General features: G+C 29.9%; 1 protein-coding gene across 4 annotated transcripts; it reads right to left on the bottom strand.

Moving 5' to 3' along the window:
- Positions 1 to 6,465: 6,465 nt before the first annotated feature.
- Positions 6,466 to 19,704, bottom strand: LOC128156959 (calponin homology domain-containing protein DDB_G0272472-like). Of its 4 annotated transcripts, XM_052819299.1 has the most exons (27): positions 19,575 to 19,704; positions 19,291 to 19,413; positions 19,111 to 19,155; positions 18,771 to 18,812; positions 18,544 to 18,606; positions 17,733 to 17,786; positions 17,161 to 17,214; positions 16,276 to 16,329; positions 15,430 to 15,465; positions 15,213 to 15,269; positions 14,670 to 14,723; positions 14,455 to 14,511; positions 12,963 to 13,016; positions 12,730 to 12,765; positions 12,491 to 12,547; positions 12,005 to 12,058; positions 11,850 to 11,885; positions 11,633 to 11,689; positions 11,118 to 11,168; positions 10,899 to 10,934; positions 9,251 to 9,319; positions 9,103 to 9,156; positions 8,914 to 8,988; positions 8,229 to 8,430; positions 7,258 to 7,347; positions 6,975 to 7,055; positions 6,466 to 6,867 (listed from the first exon to the last, which is right to left on the bottom strand). In XM_052819299.1, the coding sequence occupies exons 2-27, from the start codon at positions 19,374 to 19,376 to the stop codon at positions 6,604 to 6,606; spliced, it is 1,818 nt and encodes a 605-aa protein (XP_052675259.1). In that variant the 5' UTR covers positions 19,377 to 19,413; positions 19,575 to 19,704; the 3' UTR covers positions 6,466 to 6,603. The 4 variants fall into 4 exon arrangements, with proteins under 4 accessions (XP_052675259.1, XP_052675260.1, XP_052675261.1 ...); XM_052819300.1 differs by lacking the exon at positions 14,455 to 14,511; XM_052819301.1 differs by lacking the exons at positions 11,118 to 11,168; positions 11,633 to 11,689.
- Between the last annotated feature and the right edge of the window lie 598 nt (positions 19,705 to 20,302).

The following is a 20,302-nucleotide window of genomic DNA, read 5'->3' as shown; positions in this document are numbered from 1 at the left end:
ACATGCAGTGCCAAAATTTACAATATTTCCTTGTATTTCTTACTAAATGGTAATATAAAAGGACATATTAATTACATCCAGCAAGTATGAAACTGACAGGACTGAATGTACGCGCCCCGTTTATCGATTAGTCGAATATTTAAAATATTTAAAAATTCAAAAATTTGCTTTACTGAAACAAATTAGACGTCAGACCATGCAGTCATTTTTAAGCTTAGTTTTGTAGATATCAAAATAATCACGCACAGTACACATCAAAACTATATAAAATTGACATCGATAAACAACCTTGACACCCTTTATATTGTCCTTGAACGTAGCACTGCCAAACATATGTAAATGGGTGTTTTGGGGGAAAAAATTGATATAAACTTACATGGAATTTTATACCCCGACAAATTGCGATAAGGAAGTTTAATTGAGATTATTTTGTGCCAGATGAAGGGAAGAATATATTATCAACAAGACTTTTTTTACTTAATTTACTTAATTGAATAATTGAATCATTTTTTGAAACATGAAAATATCTGTACTTGTAACGACGTATCAAATCCTGTCGCCTACTTTCATTTCCATCTATGTCAAAGAAACTAACATCATCCTGTTATCAAATTATTTCAGATTTGGGAAAGAGGGTAGGGGTAGAAGTTATTTCAAACGACATTCTTTTTATTCATGTGATTATTTTGTTCCGTTATGATGAAACTCAGGGGAACCAGGTTATTTTAAATATTTCAAGATCAGGCTCACTTCTTATTATCCAATAACACATGTCAAATAGTAATAGAATAACTGCTGTATGTAAGGATATCATATCAATGTATGTGTTAGATTTGAAGGAGTATGATTAGAAAGTTTTCATTTTGTATCACTTAATGACCCCATCCCTCTAAAAATCACCAAAGAAGACAGAGGGTGTTGGTTCGTATAAAATAAAAACTCTACATGTGTATATATTTGTAAATAGTGGTTGTTCTAGATTGGAGACACTGAAGTTGTTCAGTCTTGGTACCCACTCATTTTATTCACACATGAATGGATGCTTAGTCCAGCTGTTCACGAAGTATAGTTTGTTCTAACAACGTGGTACAATATCTTGGAAATAGGGTATTCCATTGACAATTCTTCCAAGTCCGAAATGGGATTTTCGGTGCTAGCGCTCAACACCAGGTCACCAGTTTGCCCGCTATAATCTTTTTTTGGTAGGTTATATGCAGGATTTCCCCTTTTTACCTTAATTTGGGTTATTACAATGCGGCCAATTATTTTCTTTTATATATTGTGGTAACTGTTGAAGTACATTCTGTGTTGTGTAAAGTGTTACTTAATTTTTTAATAAATAATTATGTAAATTTAAAAATAAAATGCCATATTTGTTGTCATACCAACAGTTTAGCAATCTTTGTGTACACTCAAATGTACTTTAGTAGGGAGGGATATAAAAGTGTTGACTTGAATGTTCAAGTAGTGTGTTGGGGATTTTTTTGTGAATTAAAGAATAAATTGCTCTGTGGATGTAACTATCAATTAAACATTTCTCAACTCGAGAGTTCAAGACAGAGAGAACAGGTACCAAATATAACACCATGATTGTTTTGGTTGTTTGTCTGTTGTAGAGAAATTATTATATCGAAAGTGTTCGGCAGATTTTCGTACATTAGATTTATTTTATGCAAGACAACTATGGACAATGGTCAACTTTAAAATTCTTAATTTAAAGGCAGGTACTGTAGCAATATTAAACGTTTTTTTTGGTTTTGAATAGAAAAACGGTCTTTTAATGTAAGAATTGTTTCATACTTGAGATAAACAATCAAACGTTTCAGAGAAAACTTTGTTCTTTGTTTTTCAATTGATATAACCAACAATGTGAGATTTTTGCATTTTTTAATATTGACTTTTGCAAGTTTGAATAAATTAATTTTTTATTAATGACTTTTTGGTTGTAGTCAATATCCGTGTTTATCTGTATCTGGCACTAGTAAAACATATTAAGCACATTTTAATGCAAATCAATCCTTTCTAAACTATGTCCGACGAAAATGTAGATTATGTTCAAGATATTTTTTTAAAAGATATGGACATGTACTCAATACAAAATTTTTGGGAAAAATGTTTTTTTAATACATTAATTCATTTTCTTTCTTGTTTTTATGCTTTCTTTAAATAGCAAATAGCAACGTCTAAATATATTAAAATATTACAAAGTACGTTTATAGACCTTAACAACTTCATTACTAAATACAATCAATAAGCGAATGTTAAACAATCTGCTAAACTAAATGTTTGAATTTATGAAATGTAGTTTTAGAAAAAAAAATTTAATCTACCTGACTCTTCTCTACATTTCTCAAATGTTCTTCTACATGCAAAGTCTCTTAAATTTCTTATATGTCATGCATTGTGATTTTTTACATCAAATATTTGGATTTATGCTCACTTGACCTTGAACCATAGTAAAGCCATAAATTACACTTCGAGGAGTTGTTCATGACCAATTGCAAAGTCGCTATAAGAAACAAGCTTAAAATTTAAAATAACTTTTATATGCTTCAACAAGAAAAAATCTATATGATAACAGCATTTACAATAGGAGTGTTACAATTGATCAAAATCAATTTATGTGTCAACGATACACGATGGAAACTTCTTTGTTGTGCAATTACTGGTTATTTGAATCCTTGAGCTATTCCTTTTCCAAGCATTGGTCCCTCTTTAGGAAGGAAGAGTGGGGACCAAACAAGGAAAGCGTATTCTTCTCCAGACTTTGTGTATGCCCTGTACTTATCTTTGTCAAATTTCCCTTTAGGCATATCGGAGTCAATATACACAGCAGGGTCCTGCACACACATAACAAACACAATATCGGTCATTAAATTTTTTTAAAAGGCATTGGATTTAAACTACGACAAACGCGTAATTGCATAGACTTTATGTAACTGGACTTTCATCTCTTATGTAAATAGAATCTTTTATCACTTCTTATGTTGAGTAGTGTTATTTCACCGAGGGGGCAAAATGTTCTGTCTACGACGCGGCATTGATAGTTTTGGTTAAAAATAAAACATGCAGTGCCAAAATTTACAATATTTCCTTGTATTTCTTAATAAATGGTAATATAAAAGTACATATTAATTACATCCAGCAAGTATGAAACTGACAGGACTGAAATGTACGCGCCCCGTTTATCGATAAGTTGAATATTCAAAAATATATATATTAAAAATTCGAAAATTTGCTTTACTGAAACAAATTAGACGTCAGACCATGCAGTCATTTTTAAGCTTAGTTTTGTAGATATTAAAATAATCACGCACAGTGCACATCAAAACTATATAAAATTGACATCGATAAACAACCTTGACACCCTTTTTATTGTCCTTGAACGTAGCACTGCCAAACATATGTAAATGGGTGTTTTGGGGGAAAAAATTGATATAAACTTACATGGAATTTTATACCCCGACAAATTGCGATAAGGAAGTTTAATTGAGATTATTTTGTGCCAGATGAAGGGAAGAATATATTATCAACAAGACTTTTTAACTTAATTTACTTACTTAATTGAATAATTGAATCATTTTTTGAAACATGAACATATCTGTACTTGTAACGACGTATCAAATCCTGTCGCCTACTTTCATTTCCATCTATGTCAAAGAGACTGACATCATCCTGTTAGCAAATTATTTCAGATTTGGGAAAGAGGGTAGGGGTAGATGTTATTTCAAACGACATTCCATTTATTCATGTGATTATTTTGTTCCGTTATGATGAAACTCAGGGGAACCAGGTTATTTTAAATATTTCAAGACCAGGCTCACTTCTTATTATCCAATAATACATGTCAAACAGTAATAGAATAACTGGTGTATGTAAGGATACCATATCAATGTATGTGTTAGGTTTGAAGGAGTATGATTAGAAAGTTTTCATTTTGTATCACTAAGTGACCCCATCCCTCTAAAAATCAAAGACAGAGGGTGTTGGTTCGTATAAAAACAATTCTACACGTGTATATATTTGTAAATAGTGGTTGTTCTAGATTGGAGACACTGAAGTTGTTCAGTCTTGGTACCCACTCATTTTGTTCACACATGAATGGATGCTTAGTCCAGCGGTTCACGAAGTATAGTTTGTTCTAGCAACTTGGTACAATCTCTTGGAAATAGGGTATTCCATTGACAATTCTTCCAAGTCCGAAATGGGATTTTCGGTGCTAGCGCTCAACACCAGGTCACCAGTTTGCCCGCTATAATCTTTTTTGGTAGGTTATATGCAGGATTTCCTTTTTTACTTTAATTTGGGTTATTACAATGCGGCCAATTATTTTTCTTTTTTATATTGTAGTAATTGTTGATGTACATTCTGTGTTGTGTAAAGTGTTACTTATTTATTTAATAAATATCATGTACATTAAAAATAAATTATCATATTTGTTGTCATACCAACAATTAAGCAATCTTTGTGTACATTTAAATGTACTTTATTAGGGAGGGGCATAAAAGTGTTGACTTGAATGTTTTAGTAGTTTGTTGGGGTTTTTTTGTGAATTAAAGAATAAATTGCTCTGTGGATGTAACAATCAATTTAACATTTCTCAGCTCGAGAGTTCAAGACAGAGAGAACAGGTACCAAATATAACACCATGATAATTTGGTTGTCTGTCTGTTGCAGAGAAAATACCATATCGAAAGTGTTCGGCAGATTTTCGTACATTAGATTTATTTTATGCAAGACAACTATGGACAATGGTCAACTTTAAAATTCTTAATTTAAAGGAAGGTACTGTAGCAATATTAAACGTTTTTTGGTTTTGAATAGAAAAACGGTCTTATATTACTTTAAAGAGGTACGTTCCTCTGTTTTTGGGTAGCCATATTGGGTCACCTCTATTCTTGAAATTATGCATCATATATTGACTCTACTCATAAATTCAAATTTTATAATGACAATTTAACTATCTTAAATAAGAAAGTAAAGGAAAAATTATCTATATACAGAGTTTAGTATGGGACTATATTTTGTGGCGGAAGGTTTTTAAGAAGAAATTTTTTTCCTAACTCAGTTGTTTTAGAGTACCGTCACTTTAGCTCCCTAATTTTCAGTGCAAACAAAATTTCCAGAAAGGTTGTGCATTAGGATATCTTCATTATGTTACGAATAATATAATTTTACAATTTTTCAATATTTCTATCGACACATATTGGCAAATTTAAGTTCTATTTGATAAAAGTCAAAGAAAATGCATTCCAATTTTTGCCTAAAATCAGCTTATTTCATGCCATATCTCAAATTTTAGGTAATAGACCCACACTTTTTGTGTTATTTTCTGATATTTTAAGAATTTTCTGACAAGTTTATCATAATTTGAGAAAAACTTTAAGACTTTTAAAATAATTTCATTACATGTTGAATTGGTAATGGATGAAAATAGCGTTTTATCAGTGCAAAAAGGTCAAAACGTCAATTAGGTGAAGATATTGTAACAGTTTCCTTTATGATAATTTTTATTTTTTTTATTTTAAATAGTAAAAGTTTGTATTCGATGCCATGGTTCATTCTGATAATAAAATATAGAGGGATAAGCGATTTATGTGCAATCTGCACTTTCAGTGCAGAAATAAAGTCATATCAAATACACCGTAGCGCCAAATGAAGCATATAGATCCCAAAATTTTGTTTTCAATTTTGGTTAAGAGAAAAAAACTTAAAGACTTTTAATCGCAGGATCCGACGTCCTTAATGTAAAAATTGTTTCATACTTGAGATTAACAATCAAACGTTTCCGAGAAAACTTTGTTCTTTGTTTTTCCAACAATGTGAGATTTCGTATTTTTGAATATTGACTTTTGCAAGTTTGAATAAATTAATATTTTATTAATGACTTTTGGTTGTTGTCAATATCTGTGCTTATCTGTATGTGACAGTGGTAAAACATAATGAGCACATTTTAATGCAAATCAATCCTTTCTAAACTCTATCCGACGAAAACGTAGATTATGTTCAAGATATTTTTTAAAAAATATTGGCATGTACTCAATACAAAATTTTGAGTGAAAAATGATTTTTTAATACATGTGTTCATTGTCTTTGTTGTTTTTATTCTTCCTTTAAATAGCAAATAGCAACGTCTAAATAGTCGTAAGACTAAAATATCACAAAGTACGGTTATAGACCTTAACAACTTCATTACTAAATACAATCAATAAGCGAATGTTAAACAATCTGCTAAACTAAATGTTTGAATTTATGAAATGTAGTTTTAGAAATTTTTTAAAATCTATCTGACTCTTCTCTACATTTCTCAAATGTTCTTCTACATGTAATGCATGGTAATTTTAATTTTACATCAAATATTTGGATCTATGCTCACTTGACCTTGAATCTTGTAAAGCCATGAATTGCACTTCGAGGAGTTGTTCAAGACCAAGTGCTAAGTCGCTATAAGAAACAAGCTTAAAATTAAAATAACTTTTATATGCTTCAACAAGAAAAAATCTATATGATAACAGCATTTACAATGGGAGTGTTACAATTGATCAAAATCAATTTATGTGTCGACGATACACGATGGAAACTTCTTTGTTGTGCAATTACTGGTTATTTGGATCCTTGAGCTATTCCTTTTCCAAGCATTGGTCCCTCTTTATGAAGGAAGAGTGGGGGCCAAACAAGGAAAGCGTATTCTTCTCCAGATTTCGTGTAAGCCCTGTACTTATCTTTGTCAAATTTCCCTTTAGGCATATCGGAGTCAAAATACACTGCAGGGTCCTGCACACACATATACAAACACAATGCCGCACATGCTTCTGCGTATTTTGCCGTTGCTTTGCCATACTTCTTTTTCTGATTTTTCAAGAATGCCTATGATAACATTAAAATTTATGTCGTTCAATCTTTAATTTCTGTTTTGCATAAATGCAGTCTGGAGCTTGAATGAACATATCATTGTAATCATCATTTATACATACCTGGCCTAGAGACCCCGCAACTAAAACTGAAATTGATTTCCTGTGGTCTTTGACCTGCTTGGATAATCCATGTGGCCATTTCTAAAGTTATGCTTATTCGATTGAGATAAATTACAACTGCTGTCTTTATATTAAAATAAATTTACTTTAAAATGAAAAGTTAATTTCTTAACAATTGCAGGAAAATTTTCAAACACATTTTACTTTATTCATGATGTACTGTTTTATCAATCTTCAAAATATTAAGGAGAAATATCCATTTAAATAGTTTTGAATAACTAACATTATGGTTTTCCAGCCCAAAACCTTCCATTCCTTTTGACACAGAGTCATAGAAAAATGTCGCCTGCTTGCTAGAAAATGCATAGGCATCCTGTGAAATAACCAAAATTATGACCATGTAAAGGTTTTACAATAATACAAAAAAAAATTAAAATTTCATTTGTAGATGTATGTGTATGTTAGGAATTGTTTAAAAAAAAATTTTCAAAGTTTATTTTTCTCAACTTTTTTTATTTAATACATAAATTTTATGAGGGTTGTTAGGAAAACTCGAATGGGATTCATGAGAATTTTTTGTTTAATTTGAATATTATAAGTTTTGTCTTATGACATTTAATTAATGGTGATAACTGCAGAAGAAACGAAACAATTACTAAGTATTCAAAGATTTTTACTTATAAGGATCAAACGCGGCATACGGGGTTCAGAAAATATAACAAAATATATTTTAATTAAACTGTAAAATTATTGTTGCCTAAAAAGTAATGCGAAACGATTTTTAAAATGCAATTATTGGCAGGTAGGTTTTGTAAGTTTTAGATGCTTTAGGACCATACCACAGCAGAATCTAAATTGCACACCTCTCTCAATGCAATTTTGTGTCCCCTTTAAAAATGGATGCTAGCCCTCTCCAGTTTCAGTGTTTCAATGTTAAGAAAAAATTTTATCTGACGAGGGAAACTTAAACAGAAATACTATCTGAGAACACTTTCAATTTAATAAAAGAAAAATATTGCCATAATAAACTAAAACACAATCATTTGGGTACTTGAGGTGGTATTGGACACTTTGCGATTTCAATTTGATGAATGTAAATCAAAATCATTTGTACAATAAGACTACAAAATCAATTTATTGATTTTAAAACCCTCTATTTATAAAAATCTTGTTACTTGTATTATTAGGTTGTTGCATATATAAGATTTAAATTTATCAAAATTACATACATCAAGAAAGGCTCAAAATCATTACCTTAACTATATCGAAAAGAATTTTAATCCCTTCTTCCTCAGATTTACTTTCCGTGTCGGTCAATTCTTCTAATGCATCCGTCCACTCATTGTCATAAAGTTCTGAGAAATGTTCTGCCAGATTTGTAGGACGGTTTTTGTCACTCAAGTCGGCAATATTAGGATTTCCTTCAGTTAATTTGGCACCTGCCAACTGACTGAGTCTATACAAAAAAAGAAAGTGATGGTATAAAGCCATCAATGCTTTATACATTGAAGTTGCATTAAGTTAACTCAATCAAATGACACTGGGATAATTATACATCATTTTTGTGGTGTTAATTTATTAAGCGTTACTCAAATTTGATTTTGGCTTTGGATTTTTTTTTTGCTGCAATGCGGTTCTCTCATAAGTTTATTTCTTTCGTATTTGCTTATATGATTTTCTTTAAATGCTTATTGCAATTTTAGGTTATAATAGTTGTTTTGTACCAAATATTGTTTAATTGCAAATGGTAAAATCGTCGCGAGTGAAAAAAGTTTACACTAAATTGAACGAAATGAATGGATGTATTCATATGACATTGATTGTGATTGCTTGTTTTCTTAAATATTTGTTCACATTAGAATTAAAAATACATGTAACAGAGCATTTATTTTAAACTTTACTCCTGGAAAGTCAACTATACAGTATTTAATTATCTTACCTATTTTTTAAAGTTTCATTTTCCTGTCTCAACGATGCAATATCTCCAGCAGGTAAATTCTTCGGCTGTTTCTTACTATAAATAAGACTTTTTTTTGTTAAAAACTGCCCTTCTTTAATGATTTTAAACAGTATATTTATCACTTGGTCTTTTTTCTCTCACGTTACAATGAATTGTGAAATCACCTACTTTTTTGACTGTTCTTTCCTGTTTTCAATGTCTTCCTGCAATTCTTTGTTTTCGCTGTAACAAATATGAAGATGTCTTACGTTTTGTTATTAACACATTTATATTTCTTTTATAATAAAGGTTGTGTGTATAATATACATATACATACTTCGCCAATTGTTCTGCACGACTTTTTTCTTCCTCGTATTTCTTTTCTAAACTTTGGAGAGCATTCCCACTATATAAAAAATGACCCGAAATACAATTCTAATGACAAGTCTGACAATGAAATACAATTATCGAAACACTTTCATTGCTTATCAAACAAACTGTGAGTAATAATCTATATTAAAAAATCACAACATTTGCAAAAAATATACGCACTATCATACATCACAAAGAAATAAATACAAAAGTACAATAAAATACATGTGTATCGACGTCTATAACAAGGGACATCCTTAAATTTTGCTTCTCTTCTGTCGAAGGAGGTTGCCCGACTCAGGTGTTTTCTATATATAAATCTTATTAAACATCTATATATCTCGAATATTATTATCTAAATTAAGCCGCTTATGTTCAGGTATATTCAAGGCTCCAAACGCTACTTTTACCTGGTTTTTATATTAATTTTGATAAGTGACGAACACAGTTTTGTATGTTTCTGAGATATATTTGAAAGTACATTTCTGCCCTTTGCAATATTCACACCTTTCAAAACTAATATTTCCTATATTCTTTGCGATATAACTATAATAGCCGCTTGGGTTTTAAATGCACTCTTCGAGGGTTGTTCGGAAATTATTGAGACATTACTCTTACTCCCATGGGAAAAAAGATAAATCATTGCAATTTCACCAGAACATAAATCAGGATGTCTTTTATTAACGCACAAATCTTGAAGTTAATGACATCATTTGTTCCTTCCTGGTAAGCTAACAAACATGCCTACCCGGCGCAATCACAAAATCATCGTAACGTCATTTTAACGTTTTCTCTTAGTCCTATATGTTATAAACACCTTACAAACGAACGGAAACACGAACTATTCTTCATTTTTCTTCTTCTCTTTTAATTTTAAAATGGCAACAGTTACATATATTTTCCAATGTTGTTTTTTTTTTTAAATCGAGTTATTCCTGCCGAAAAGTAAGCTTAGTGTAAAACTTCTCTTCCATTCATTCTGTATGTATCTCAGAACTGTTAAAATCAGTTTGTATGAAAAAAGTGCTTGCTATTTAGTCCCTTTGTTTAAATTCTACTTAAACAATCAGTAAATAAACCCCGATTAAATGAAGCTTTTGACTATTTTCCATCGTATGGTTTTTATTTAGGCCATTTTTTTGGCCAAAAAATGTCTTTTTCCGGGATTCACACCAATTTTATGTATATTCGCTGTGCCGCCTTGGTGTCAAAATTCAATAAACCGTGTCAGTCAGATTGTAATTGCTTTGTAAATATTTAAGTACTCTCTTCGTATTACAACTCGTACACTAATAAAACTAACACACAAGTTAGTAACAAAACTAAAAAAACTAACAGACTATTAATTATTTTGTATTATTACTTTGCTCAATTATTCAGTTAGGTTTCCTCAATGTTTATGCCAATTTTCATTAAAATTCGCCACTTAGAAAGAGAGATATTTGTGTTGTCTCAAAAATTTAGAAAAAACCTCGCATTGCCAGTTTATAAAATCCATAAATAAGCACAGCCAGGATTACCGATACTGTATTTAATAAGACAAACTACATAAGGAAAAGCTATACAACGCTTAGTGCACTAGTCAGCCGGTCAATATTTTGATACTGTCTTACCTCTGTTTTTTCAATATTTCCAATTCTGAGGATAGCCTAAAATTATATATAAAAAAGAAAGGTATTTTACTGGATTGAATCTATAATATCTATATGAAATACGGCGTATCATAACCTTAAAAAGATAAATCGAACAGAATCATTTTTATAGACTGATAAACATTATTCATACAGATAAACTTCAGAAGCATCATTTTATGTGAAGTAATCTAGTGTTACCTCTTTATTTCTTCTTCATGGCTCTTCTTTTTCTCAATTTCATCTACAGATCTGAGTTAAAAACATATAATTATCTATCATATTCAAGTTCTTCATATTTAGCCTGAACTAAACCAATTATTTAAATCATGACTATTGGTTGCTCTATTATATCAAATGTTACAGGTCAAGATTTAAAACATAACCTGCTCTTGTTATTGACAACATTTTTGAAAGAATATTGTCCTTTTCTCATTTCCCTATCGTTTATTAGATAAACTTTTTTTGAAAGTTTCAAAACTTCTATGTACATTTGTTAATTGATTAGGTGACCATAATAAAAGTTTTATTGCATCTCTTTTGCGTAACCATAGTCCTGCAAATAATGATAACTTAATAGTTTCCACCGGTGCTTTTTTAATTGGAATTGTAATTATGTTTGTCAATAATACTTCTGATACATATAAGCATGAAACATTGCTGTTATACTTAAGGCGCCATAAATTAAAAACTTGTAATCACGTTTATTAACTTACTTTTTCCGTTCATTATCTAGTTGTTCTTTAAGCGCCTTTATCTCAGAATTGTCCGTGCTTTTATATAAAAAAAAACATGCAACGAATTGAAGATTATAACCAATCTCACTTTCTAAAAAAAATTGTGACAAATTATATATAACTTTTTTTAACAAAAACTTGACATTTGATTAGAACATTTTTATTCAAAATAAGGAGTGATAATCTGTTATTTAACCTTTGATTTCTTGACTTCTCCGTGTCGGTGGTCAGCCTGAAAACATATTAGAATTAATTAAGTTGAACTAATATGACATAGTAAAATTGACAAAAAAATTAATGTAATGTAGAGATTGATAAAACTGAACTATTATATAAGCAAAAAATGGCTACCTCTTTATTTCCTTTTCGTGGTCCTTCTTTATTTTTTCAATTTCATCTTCGGTCCTTTTTACAACAAAAAAGTATCTTTCATATTCATTTAAGAATAAACAAAATATTTATACTAATCAGTCGTCTCAGTATTTTATCAGAAATTAACGACAGGGATTATTGAATATCAAATTTTTATAATCAGTAACTCATCTTTCATGTTGTACGGATTCTTCCCTTTTTCTCTTCTTTGAAAATTAATTCTTATACATCTTTAAAGTTTTTAAATGGAAGTTTGAATCCAGCTGTTGCATAATCGTTGCGATCATGAAATAATTATGCATGGATTTTTTGCTTATGCTCCCTTTAATTTGAATTTGCAAAACGAATTTATTTTCTGTAAATTATAAGTCAGGTTCATTTTAGATGTTACGTGTATCATTGCTGTCATTTCATATTCTTAAAACATCATCAATAAGGAACTTGTAACAAAGTTTATTAACTTACCTTTTCTGTACTTTCTCTAGTTGTTCTTTAAGTTTCTCCGCCTCAGGATTTTCCGTGCTTTAAATCAAGAAGAAACATGTAATAAATTAAAGAGAAGAACGTTTTAATCTCAATTGGTAAAAAAAATGTGACGAACAATATATTAACGTTTTCATTTTTCATTTCCAAATGCTTTACATAGGAATTTAATTGATATATTTAATAAATATAAATATTGCGGTGTTTCCAAGTTATCTTACCTCTGATTTCTTGAATTTTCCGCTTCAGTGGTTAACCTGAAATATATTTGAAAAACTGATATGTTAAACTGGTTTTTATTTGACTTAAGACAATAATGATATTGACAAAAATAAACCTGAACAAGAAAAATACATGTTTCAAAAATCAATGCAAAATATAACCCCCCAAAAAATAATCAATTTAATTTTCTGTTTAATGATTCTTTACATTTATACAAATGAAAAATGATTACCTCTTTATTTCATTTTCGTAATCCTTCTTTAGTTTCTCTATTTCATCTTTAGTCCTATGATCACCACAAAATATTTGTCATATTCAAAGTATTGAAATTAGAGTATAGAAAACAATAATATTGAAAAATTACATGTATTTCTGATTTGTAGTCAGAATTTAATAACGTGAATGGTCAATACCAAATATTACAAGAAATGTGATATACACAAACCCTTCTTGGTTTTTTAAATAAATGAATAATAGAAGATAGTAACAATATTCATTGATTTATAAAATAATTATGCATTTAATTTTCTCCATTTGATGAAATTTTAAAGGCGCATTTTGTTTGTTTATTCTTAATCATAAGTTTGATACATTTAAATGATACGTGAATCGTTACTGTTTTATTTAAGACTCCTTAAAGTCAAGATCTAGTAAATGATTCCAGAGCGTCTTTTTGGTGCTAGAACCATTATGACGTCATAATTGATTTGATGAATCATTTCCCGTATTTTACGGCTTTAAGGGAATTATTTAGAAAATAAAACAAAATTTTGACATTCTATATTTAATCACGGAAAAAGTAGTCCCGGTACATTTATTCAATTTGAAATCATTTTAAACAGGAGGTCAAGAGCTTGTTTAACGCTGTTTTTGGAGAGACTGTAGGCGTTCTAGATATATTTCATTAGTCAAAAATGGACAAAACTCCGAGATTTGTAACTTTTATCTGTCATATTTCATAGAAAAATCGTTGTTTAAAACATGATTCTTCATCGTGTTTATCAAAAATTTAAGCCCCGGTACACTCTGTGAAACAAAGATATTGTTATGAAGCATCATGAAAAGAATTTATACCTCGAATTTCATAAACCTGTAGGCACCTTTCATTTACTAGATCTTGACCTTAAACAAGAAGTCGGAATCAATATTATAAAGGACTATGTGCGGTTTTATGCATTTTTTGCCCCCCAAATCAAAGTTTTTGAAAAAGATTCAAATATAAGGTGAAAGATAGTTAAAATCCTACTGGAAATAAAGGTGTAAAAGGTTATCACCACAGTGACGTCATAATGTAGAAATGACGTCATGAAGATTGCATTATTTTGATAAATTAATGTTTTATAGCAAAATATGGGTGTTTTCCGATGGTTTTTCGACTGGGACACTCGAGCGCAGGCTTGCTCAAGTACCATTTTTTAGTATAATGTGTATAACTATCTGAAGAAAAAAAAATATGTTAAAATCGAACTTGAGCAGACCTGCAAAATGCAAAATATAGAGCAAAAATGAGAATATTTTCATTTGTTTGCAAATTTGCGGGAAATAGGTCATTTAAGTGACGTCATAGATAAACAGCGAATAAGCAATGATGACTAAAATCAAGATTAAAGTTATAGACATCCTCCATACAATGATTTGTGAAGATTTCATTTTTATACGATACTATTTAAAAATTGGTTGAAATGGGGGGCAGATATTTGACCATACTGAACATAGTCCTTTATTTTTTCCGTTCATTCTCTAATTGTTCTTTAAGCTTCTTCATCTCGAGATTTTCCGTGCTTAAAATCAAGAAAAAAATACAAAATATTGAAGATTAGAAAGCTTAATTCTTACAAGAATGGTGTCAAAGAAAAAGAGAACGCAAAATACCCACATTCATGATAAATTTAGTATTTGTTAAATGATTCTTTACAATTATCCAAATAGCTACAAGTACCTCTTAATATCATTTTCGTGGTCCTTCTTTAATTTTTCGATTTCATCTTTATTCCTATGATCAACACAGAATTATTTATCATATTCAAATCATTCAATTAGAATACTAAGTACTATTGTATATTAAACATTAATATTTCAGAATTTTAATCAGATCGTACCAACATGCTTGGTCAATACCAACGTTAGGAGTAAATGTTACTAAACACAAACTCTTTTGAGTTTTTTTTTAAGAAATGCATGATTAGGTTTCTCCCCTTTTCCACTTTTTATATCTCCAAACCTATACTCTTCACAGTTTCATAAATAACATTGTAATTTATTTTTTATAACAGTAGTTTTGCAAAAAATAACATCATTCATTGGATTTTTTATTTATTTTTTTTCATTGGAATTTTTAAAGCTTACTAAGAATATTTTTTTAATTATAAGTCTGATACATTTGAGATGCTATGCGTATCATTGCTGTTGCTGTTTCACCTAAGTCATTACATGTATTAATTTGGAACTTGAAATCAAATTGTAACAGAGATTATCAACTTGCCTTATCCGTTCTTTCTCTAGTTGTTCTTTAAGTTTCTCCACCTCAGGATTTTCCGTGCTTTAAATCAAGAAGAAACATTTTTTTCAATCTTAATTGTAAAAAAAAATGGTGACAAATAATACCTTATATTTCAGTTCCAACAATTTACTTATGGCTTTAAACATTAATACGTGTTTTCAATAGAAAGAAATAATGCTATGTTTTAGAGTCATCTTACCTCTGATTTCTGGCTTTTTCCGTGCCAGCGGTCAGCCTGAAACATATTTAAAAATTATTTGAGTTGAATTGGTTCTTATTTGACATAAAATACATAGTGAAATTGACAATATAGAAAGAACAAGGCACATATTAACATTGCAAAAACAAATCAAAGTACTGAAGTACTGAAAGCCGGGCTCTTTTGGTGTGTCTTTATGCATATTGTGTAGTAAAGACTGAAAATCTCTCTCTCTCTCTCTCTCTCTCTCTCTCTCTCTCTCTCTCTCTCTCTCATGCTTTTAATGTCGGCAAAGCATTAAAGAGCGACCAAATTTTGTAAGCGGCTATAAACAAAAATATGTCTGTCTAGTAGAAGTTAAAAAGTTCAACAGTTGCTGCCTGAATTTTGAAACAAGCATTATATATTCAATCCCCATTTCTTCATCGCGCAGCAAAGCCGGTAGTTCATGGAAATTCATGCGCATTGTATGTGTCCAAAATGCATAGTAATGTTTTAAAAACACGTTATTAATAAGAAAACTAAAAAAGATAGACAATTCATTCGAAATTTAAAAAAAAGAAACAAAATGCCAACACTTTTGACAAAACGTGGCTGTTTGTGTAACTATTTGGTATAGCGGAAGCTTTACCTTGACGCTGTTTGGTTTTTTGTTTACTTGTGCTATTTATAGTAACATTGGCGATTTGCCTGCCTATAGCCAGGACTCTGCTTTCAGCAGAGCCCGGCTAAAAATAAAACAGGACAAGATAATGCATACTTTACAATCAATGCAAAACATTATGAAAAAAAACAACAATTAATTGACTATATAGATGTACAATTATACAAATAATAAATAGCTACCTCTTTATTTCGTTTTCGTGGTCCTTCTTTAATTTTTCAATTTCATCTTTACTCCTGTATTTATAATCAACATGAACATTTCTTCATTTTCAAATTATAAAAACTTAAATACTATAAATATAATTGTTTATAATTACATGTATTTCAGAGTTTCAATTAGAAGTTAACAACATGCTTAGCAATACCAACTATAAGTAGTAAATGTTATAAACAAGAACTCTGCTTATCATTTAAAATCTACGTTTCTTTATATCAATGCATAATCATAAGAATTGCAAATATCCAATAAGCATTTGTTTAATTACATTGATTTCTCTACATTTAGCATGTCTCTCTAACAATTATCATGATATACACATAAAGCAAGGAAGGAATATTCTGTTTGTCGTAATCACAATATTATACAAAAATTATATCTCATGATAATTACAGTAAAACACGTTTAAAACAAACTCGCTTATGACGAATTGACGAATATGATGTATATATTTAAATTTTCCGTGGATTTAAATACATTGTGTAGCTAACGGATATAACGAATAATGTTAATACATAAGTTAAATCGCTTGTCCTTGTTACTTCGTTAAAAGCGTTGTTTACTGTATCTGAAATGACAACCATTATATCACGAAAGAGTTTTACTGACGATGTTGGAATTTCGCAGTCATTTTGATTAACTTCTAAAAAGAAGGTCTGCCAATGACAAGTTATATTGATGATTATCCTTTCGGGAAGTATTAATATCTATGTTCCCGATAGAGACAGTTGCATTTTCTTTGTGATAATTTGTTGTTGTGTTAAAGGAAAAAAGAAAAAAATAAATTCATACTAAACATCATGCATCAAATATAATGTACTTTAAGATAAATGAATAAAAGCGACTACCCCTTTAGTTCTTTTTCGTATTTCTCTTTTATTTTTCCAATGTCATCTTCATACCTGCGATTAACAAAGACAATGTATTATATTCTAATCATTAGCATGCAAACAAAACAAATCTAAAGTAATTACAGCTAGCATTTAAACTCATAATCTAACAACATTTATACATGTAAATGGTTATTATCAAATTATATAGGTAAATATATTGAAATCATTATGACATTTAAAACAATGACTCCATGAATTTGGGTCTCTACTCACTGCACCAATTTCGGATAGATGCTTTTAATAACTTCAAAATCAAACATGCATTCGTTATATAGTTAGCATACATGACATGAAATCTGTATTCCAAAACTCCTGCAAAATAATATAATCCCTAAAATATAAAGCACTTACCAATAATTTAAGCTTAAGATATAAGTTCTTAATTAATTTTCACACAACGCAATTGAATGTTCCGAAAATTAGCAATTGATTAATTTCAATTTTGATTCTTAATGCTGTCGAGGAACACGCCACTACAATTGGCACTACTATCTCACTTATTAAAGCTCAATGATATCAAAACTTACTTTTTTCGTTCATTCTCTAGTTGTTCTGCAAGGTTCTTGTCCTGGGGACTGTTGCTGTTGAGATTAATTATATGTTTCATTAGCTGAGATGTATGTGAAAATGATGAGGAACTCGATATATGATAGAATATAATCTGGTGATTGATTATTAATTTTCTTATCAATCCAATTAAAGATACAGAAATAATAGGGGTTAGCTGTAAAGTATGATGATGTTTATAATGCAATTTCGTCAGCATAAATAGCTACACTTCAGTTTTTGATCAATAATCGTATCTAAGAGTATGAAGAAAAAACTTTTCATGCTTTTAAATAGGTGTTTGATACTATTTGGTGAAATGGTCTTTGTGGCAAGTTTGAAATTTAAAAAGTTGTACTCCATCTTATAAGCTTTACGGTTAAATTGAAAGTTTTTTTCTGTTATATGTCAGTATTCATTCTTGAATGGTTTCATACTGGGCTATGAATCAGTCTGTCCTCATTGCATATTTTTACCTTTTTATACTTTTTTTCTATATTTTCTATTGAACCTTTGACAATTTATCACCAATTGTAAACATAAAGGTGTACCTCACGTACCGTCATATTTACTTGAGTGTAATATTTGAACTGAACGGAAAAGGAAAAAAGATATGAGATGATAATTGTGCCAACCCTCACAAGAATTTAGGTTTTAAGAATTCGATAATTTATTGTTTTTGTTTGTCAAGATATTAGAATGGCACCCCCTTCTACCCCTATACACACACTATTTCAAAAAAGGAAGGTATATGTTCGAAAAATTACACATGGAGAATTTATATTCTTTTACCCTTGTGAAGTTCCCTGCTGCTTTGTCAATTCTTTCTTCAATCGTTCAATTTCAGCTGCAGACCTGTGTGAATGAATGATGAACAACATTATGACTAACTTGCATTTCTTATCAGTAATTCTGACCAAAAGGAATAGCATTAATGGGTGTTTTTATGCAATTTTTAATTAACATTAAAAAAAAATAAAATTAAAAAATACTTATGGTTAATTGTGTTCTTTCATTACTTCTGTAAAAGAGTCTCTAGGTTCGTTTTTTCTTCTTCAGCTCTAAAAAGCAAAGAAAAAAACTATGACGAAAATTTAAAACACGTTTTCTTTAAAAACATTCAATTGCTTGATCTATTAATGAAATAAGAAAGATCATTCCATGGCTCAATATTTTCTCCAGAATTAAAATAAAGTTAAAAAAAAAAGCTTTATATGTTCAGTCATTTGCATTGCAAAAATGTTTTGATTCCTCTACGTATTGTACTATCTGTTGTAAATTTTTAAGTGTACATGTACATAAATTGTTAAGTCTTTCCTGATGCTATACCAGCTACGTAAGTCTTTTAGAACGACTTACTTCTCGAGATGGCCTTGGTATAACTCCTGGAGATATTCATTTCCTCTGTAAAAAGATTAACAGTTTTACATGTATTTATTCAAAGGTAAAGAATTGATTTTTTTTTGGTTCACTTATGAATTCGGAAGATAGAAGACGATGTACATTTGTACATGTATAATAAAGTAATCAAATACATACTCCACCGGTTGTAATTCTGGACCTGGTGTCTTTGATTTTCGCTTTGCCGGATTGGCTGATTTCCTTTTCGTATCTTTAGGTGGCATGGATGGAAGAAGTGCTTACTTTTGTATACCCTAGAAGCTAAAACACATATCAAATTGTTACTGTTGTTTACAGTGTACGTTCCTGGTTCTACGATCTTAACAGAGAGTGAAGGACCTATTATGGCGTCACATTTAAGCAAAAATTAACTTATCAAACAATTACAATCATGATTTATTATATCTGTAGTCACATTTTACCTTATTTTACTTTCAGGTTGTTTATGAATTCCATGACAACATTACCTTCCGGGAATACGATGATAAACACTAAAATGAAAGTAGAAATCATGTACCGTCAAGATCAGGCCGAAACTTGTCCACACGTCAGTCATTTAAATAATCTATTTTTAGGTTTAAAGGTATTTCTAATTTTAATACTCCACCTGGATGTACAAAAATTTGCAAATAAATAAGGTCAATGTAAAAGAGCGACAACTATTTAACAGTTAAACAGTGCTAATAACAGGTACAGGGATATATTTATAATTTAAAAGTGCCTACAGGTTGTCAAAACAAGCTGATAAGCTGCATAAATGATGTCTGTGTCCATCGGGTTATCTTCATAAATAAACTTTATTTTTCACATGTGTATATTTCAATGGAAATGTAATTAAAGATAATTCTATCGTAATAAGGTATAAATGTATTTTATGACTTGATATTATACAATTTTGTTATATTTATTTTATCATATTATATTACAGAATATTACATCATTAAAGAAATCTGGGTAAGTGATTGTCTTGATTATTGCTGGGAAATCCCGTTACAGTTTGATTCTCTGTGTAAATATTAAAGGGTCAAATGTTCGAAGAGAGATATGAATTGCTCAAAGTATGAAAGTGTGTGATCTATAGTACTTGTACAAGTTTCTGTATATAATTTATATGTAAAATTGAAAATTTTGGAGGAAATATCAACTATTT

The sequence above is a fragment of the Crassostrea angulata genome, chromosome 7 (genome assembly GCF_025612915.1).
Source record: "Crassostrea angulata isolate pt1a10 chromosome 7, ASM2561291v2, whole genome shotgun sequence".
Classification (NCBI taxonomy): Eukaryota; Metazoa; Mollusca; class Bivalvia; order Ostreida; family Ostreidae; genus Magallana; species Magallana angulata.
The sequence above is the reverse complement of the archived record's forward strand: the minus strand, read 5'-3'. Positions and strand labels throughout refer to the sequence as shown.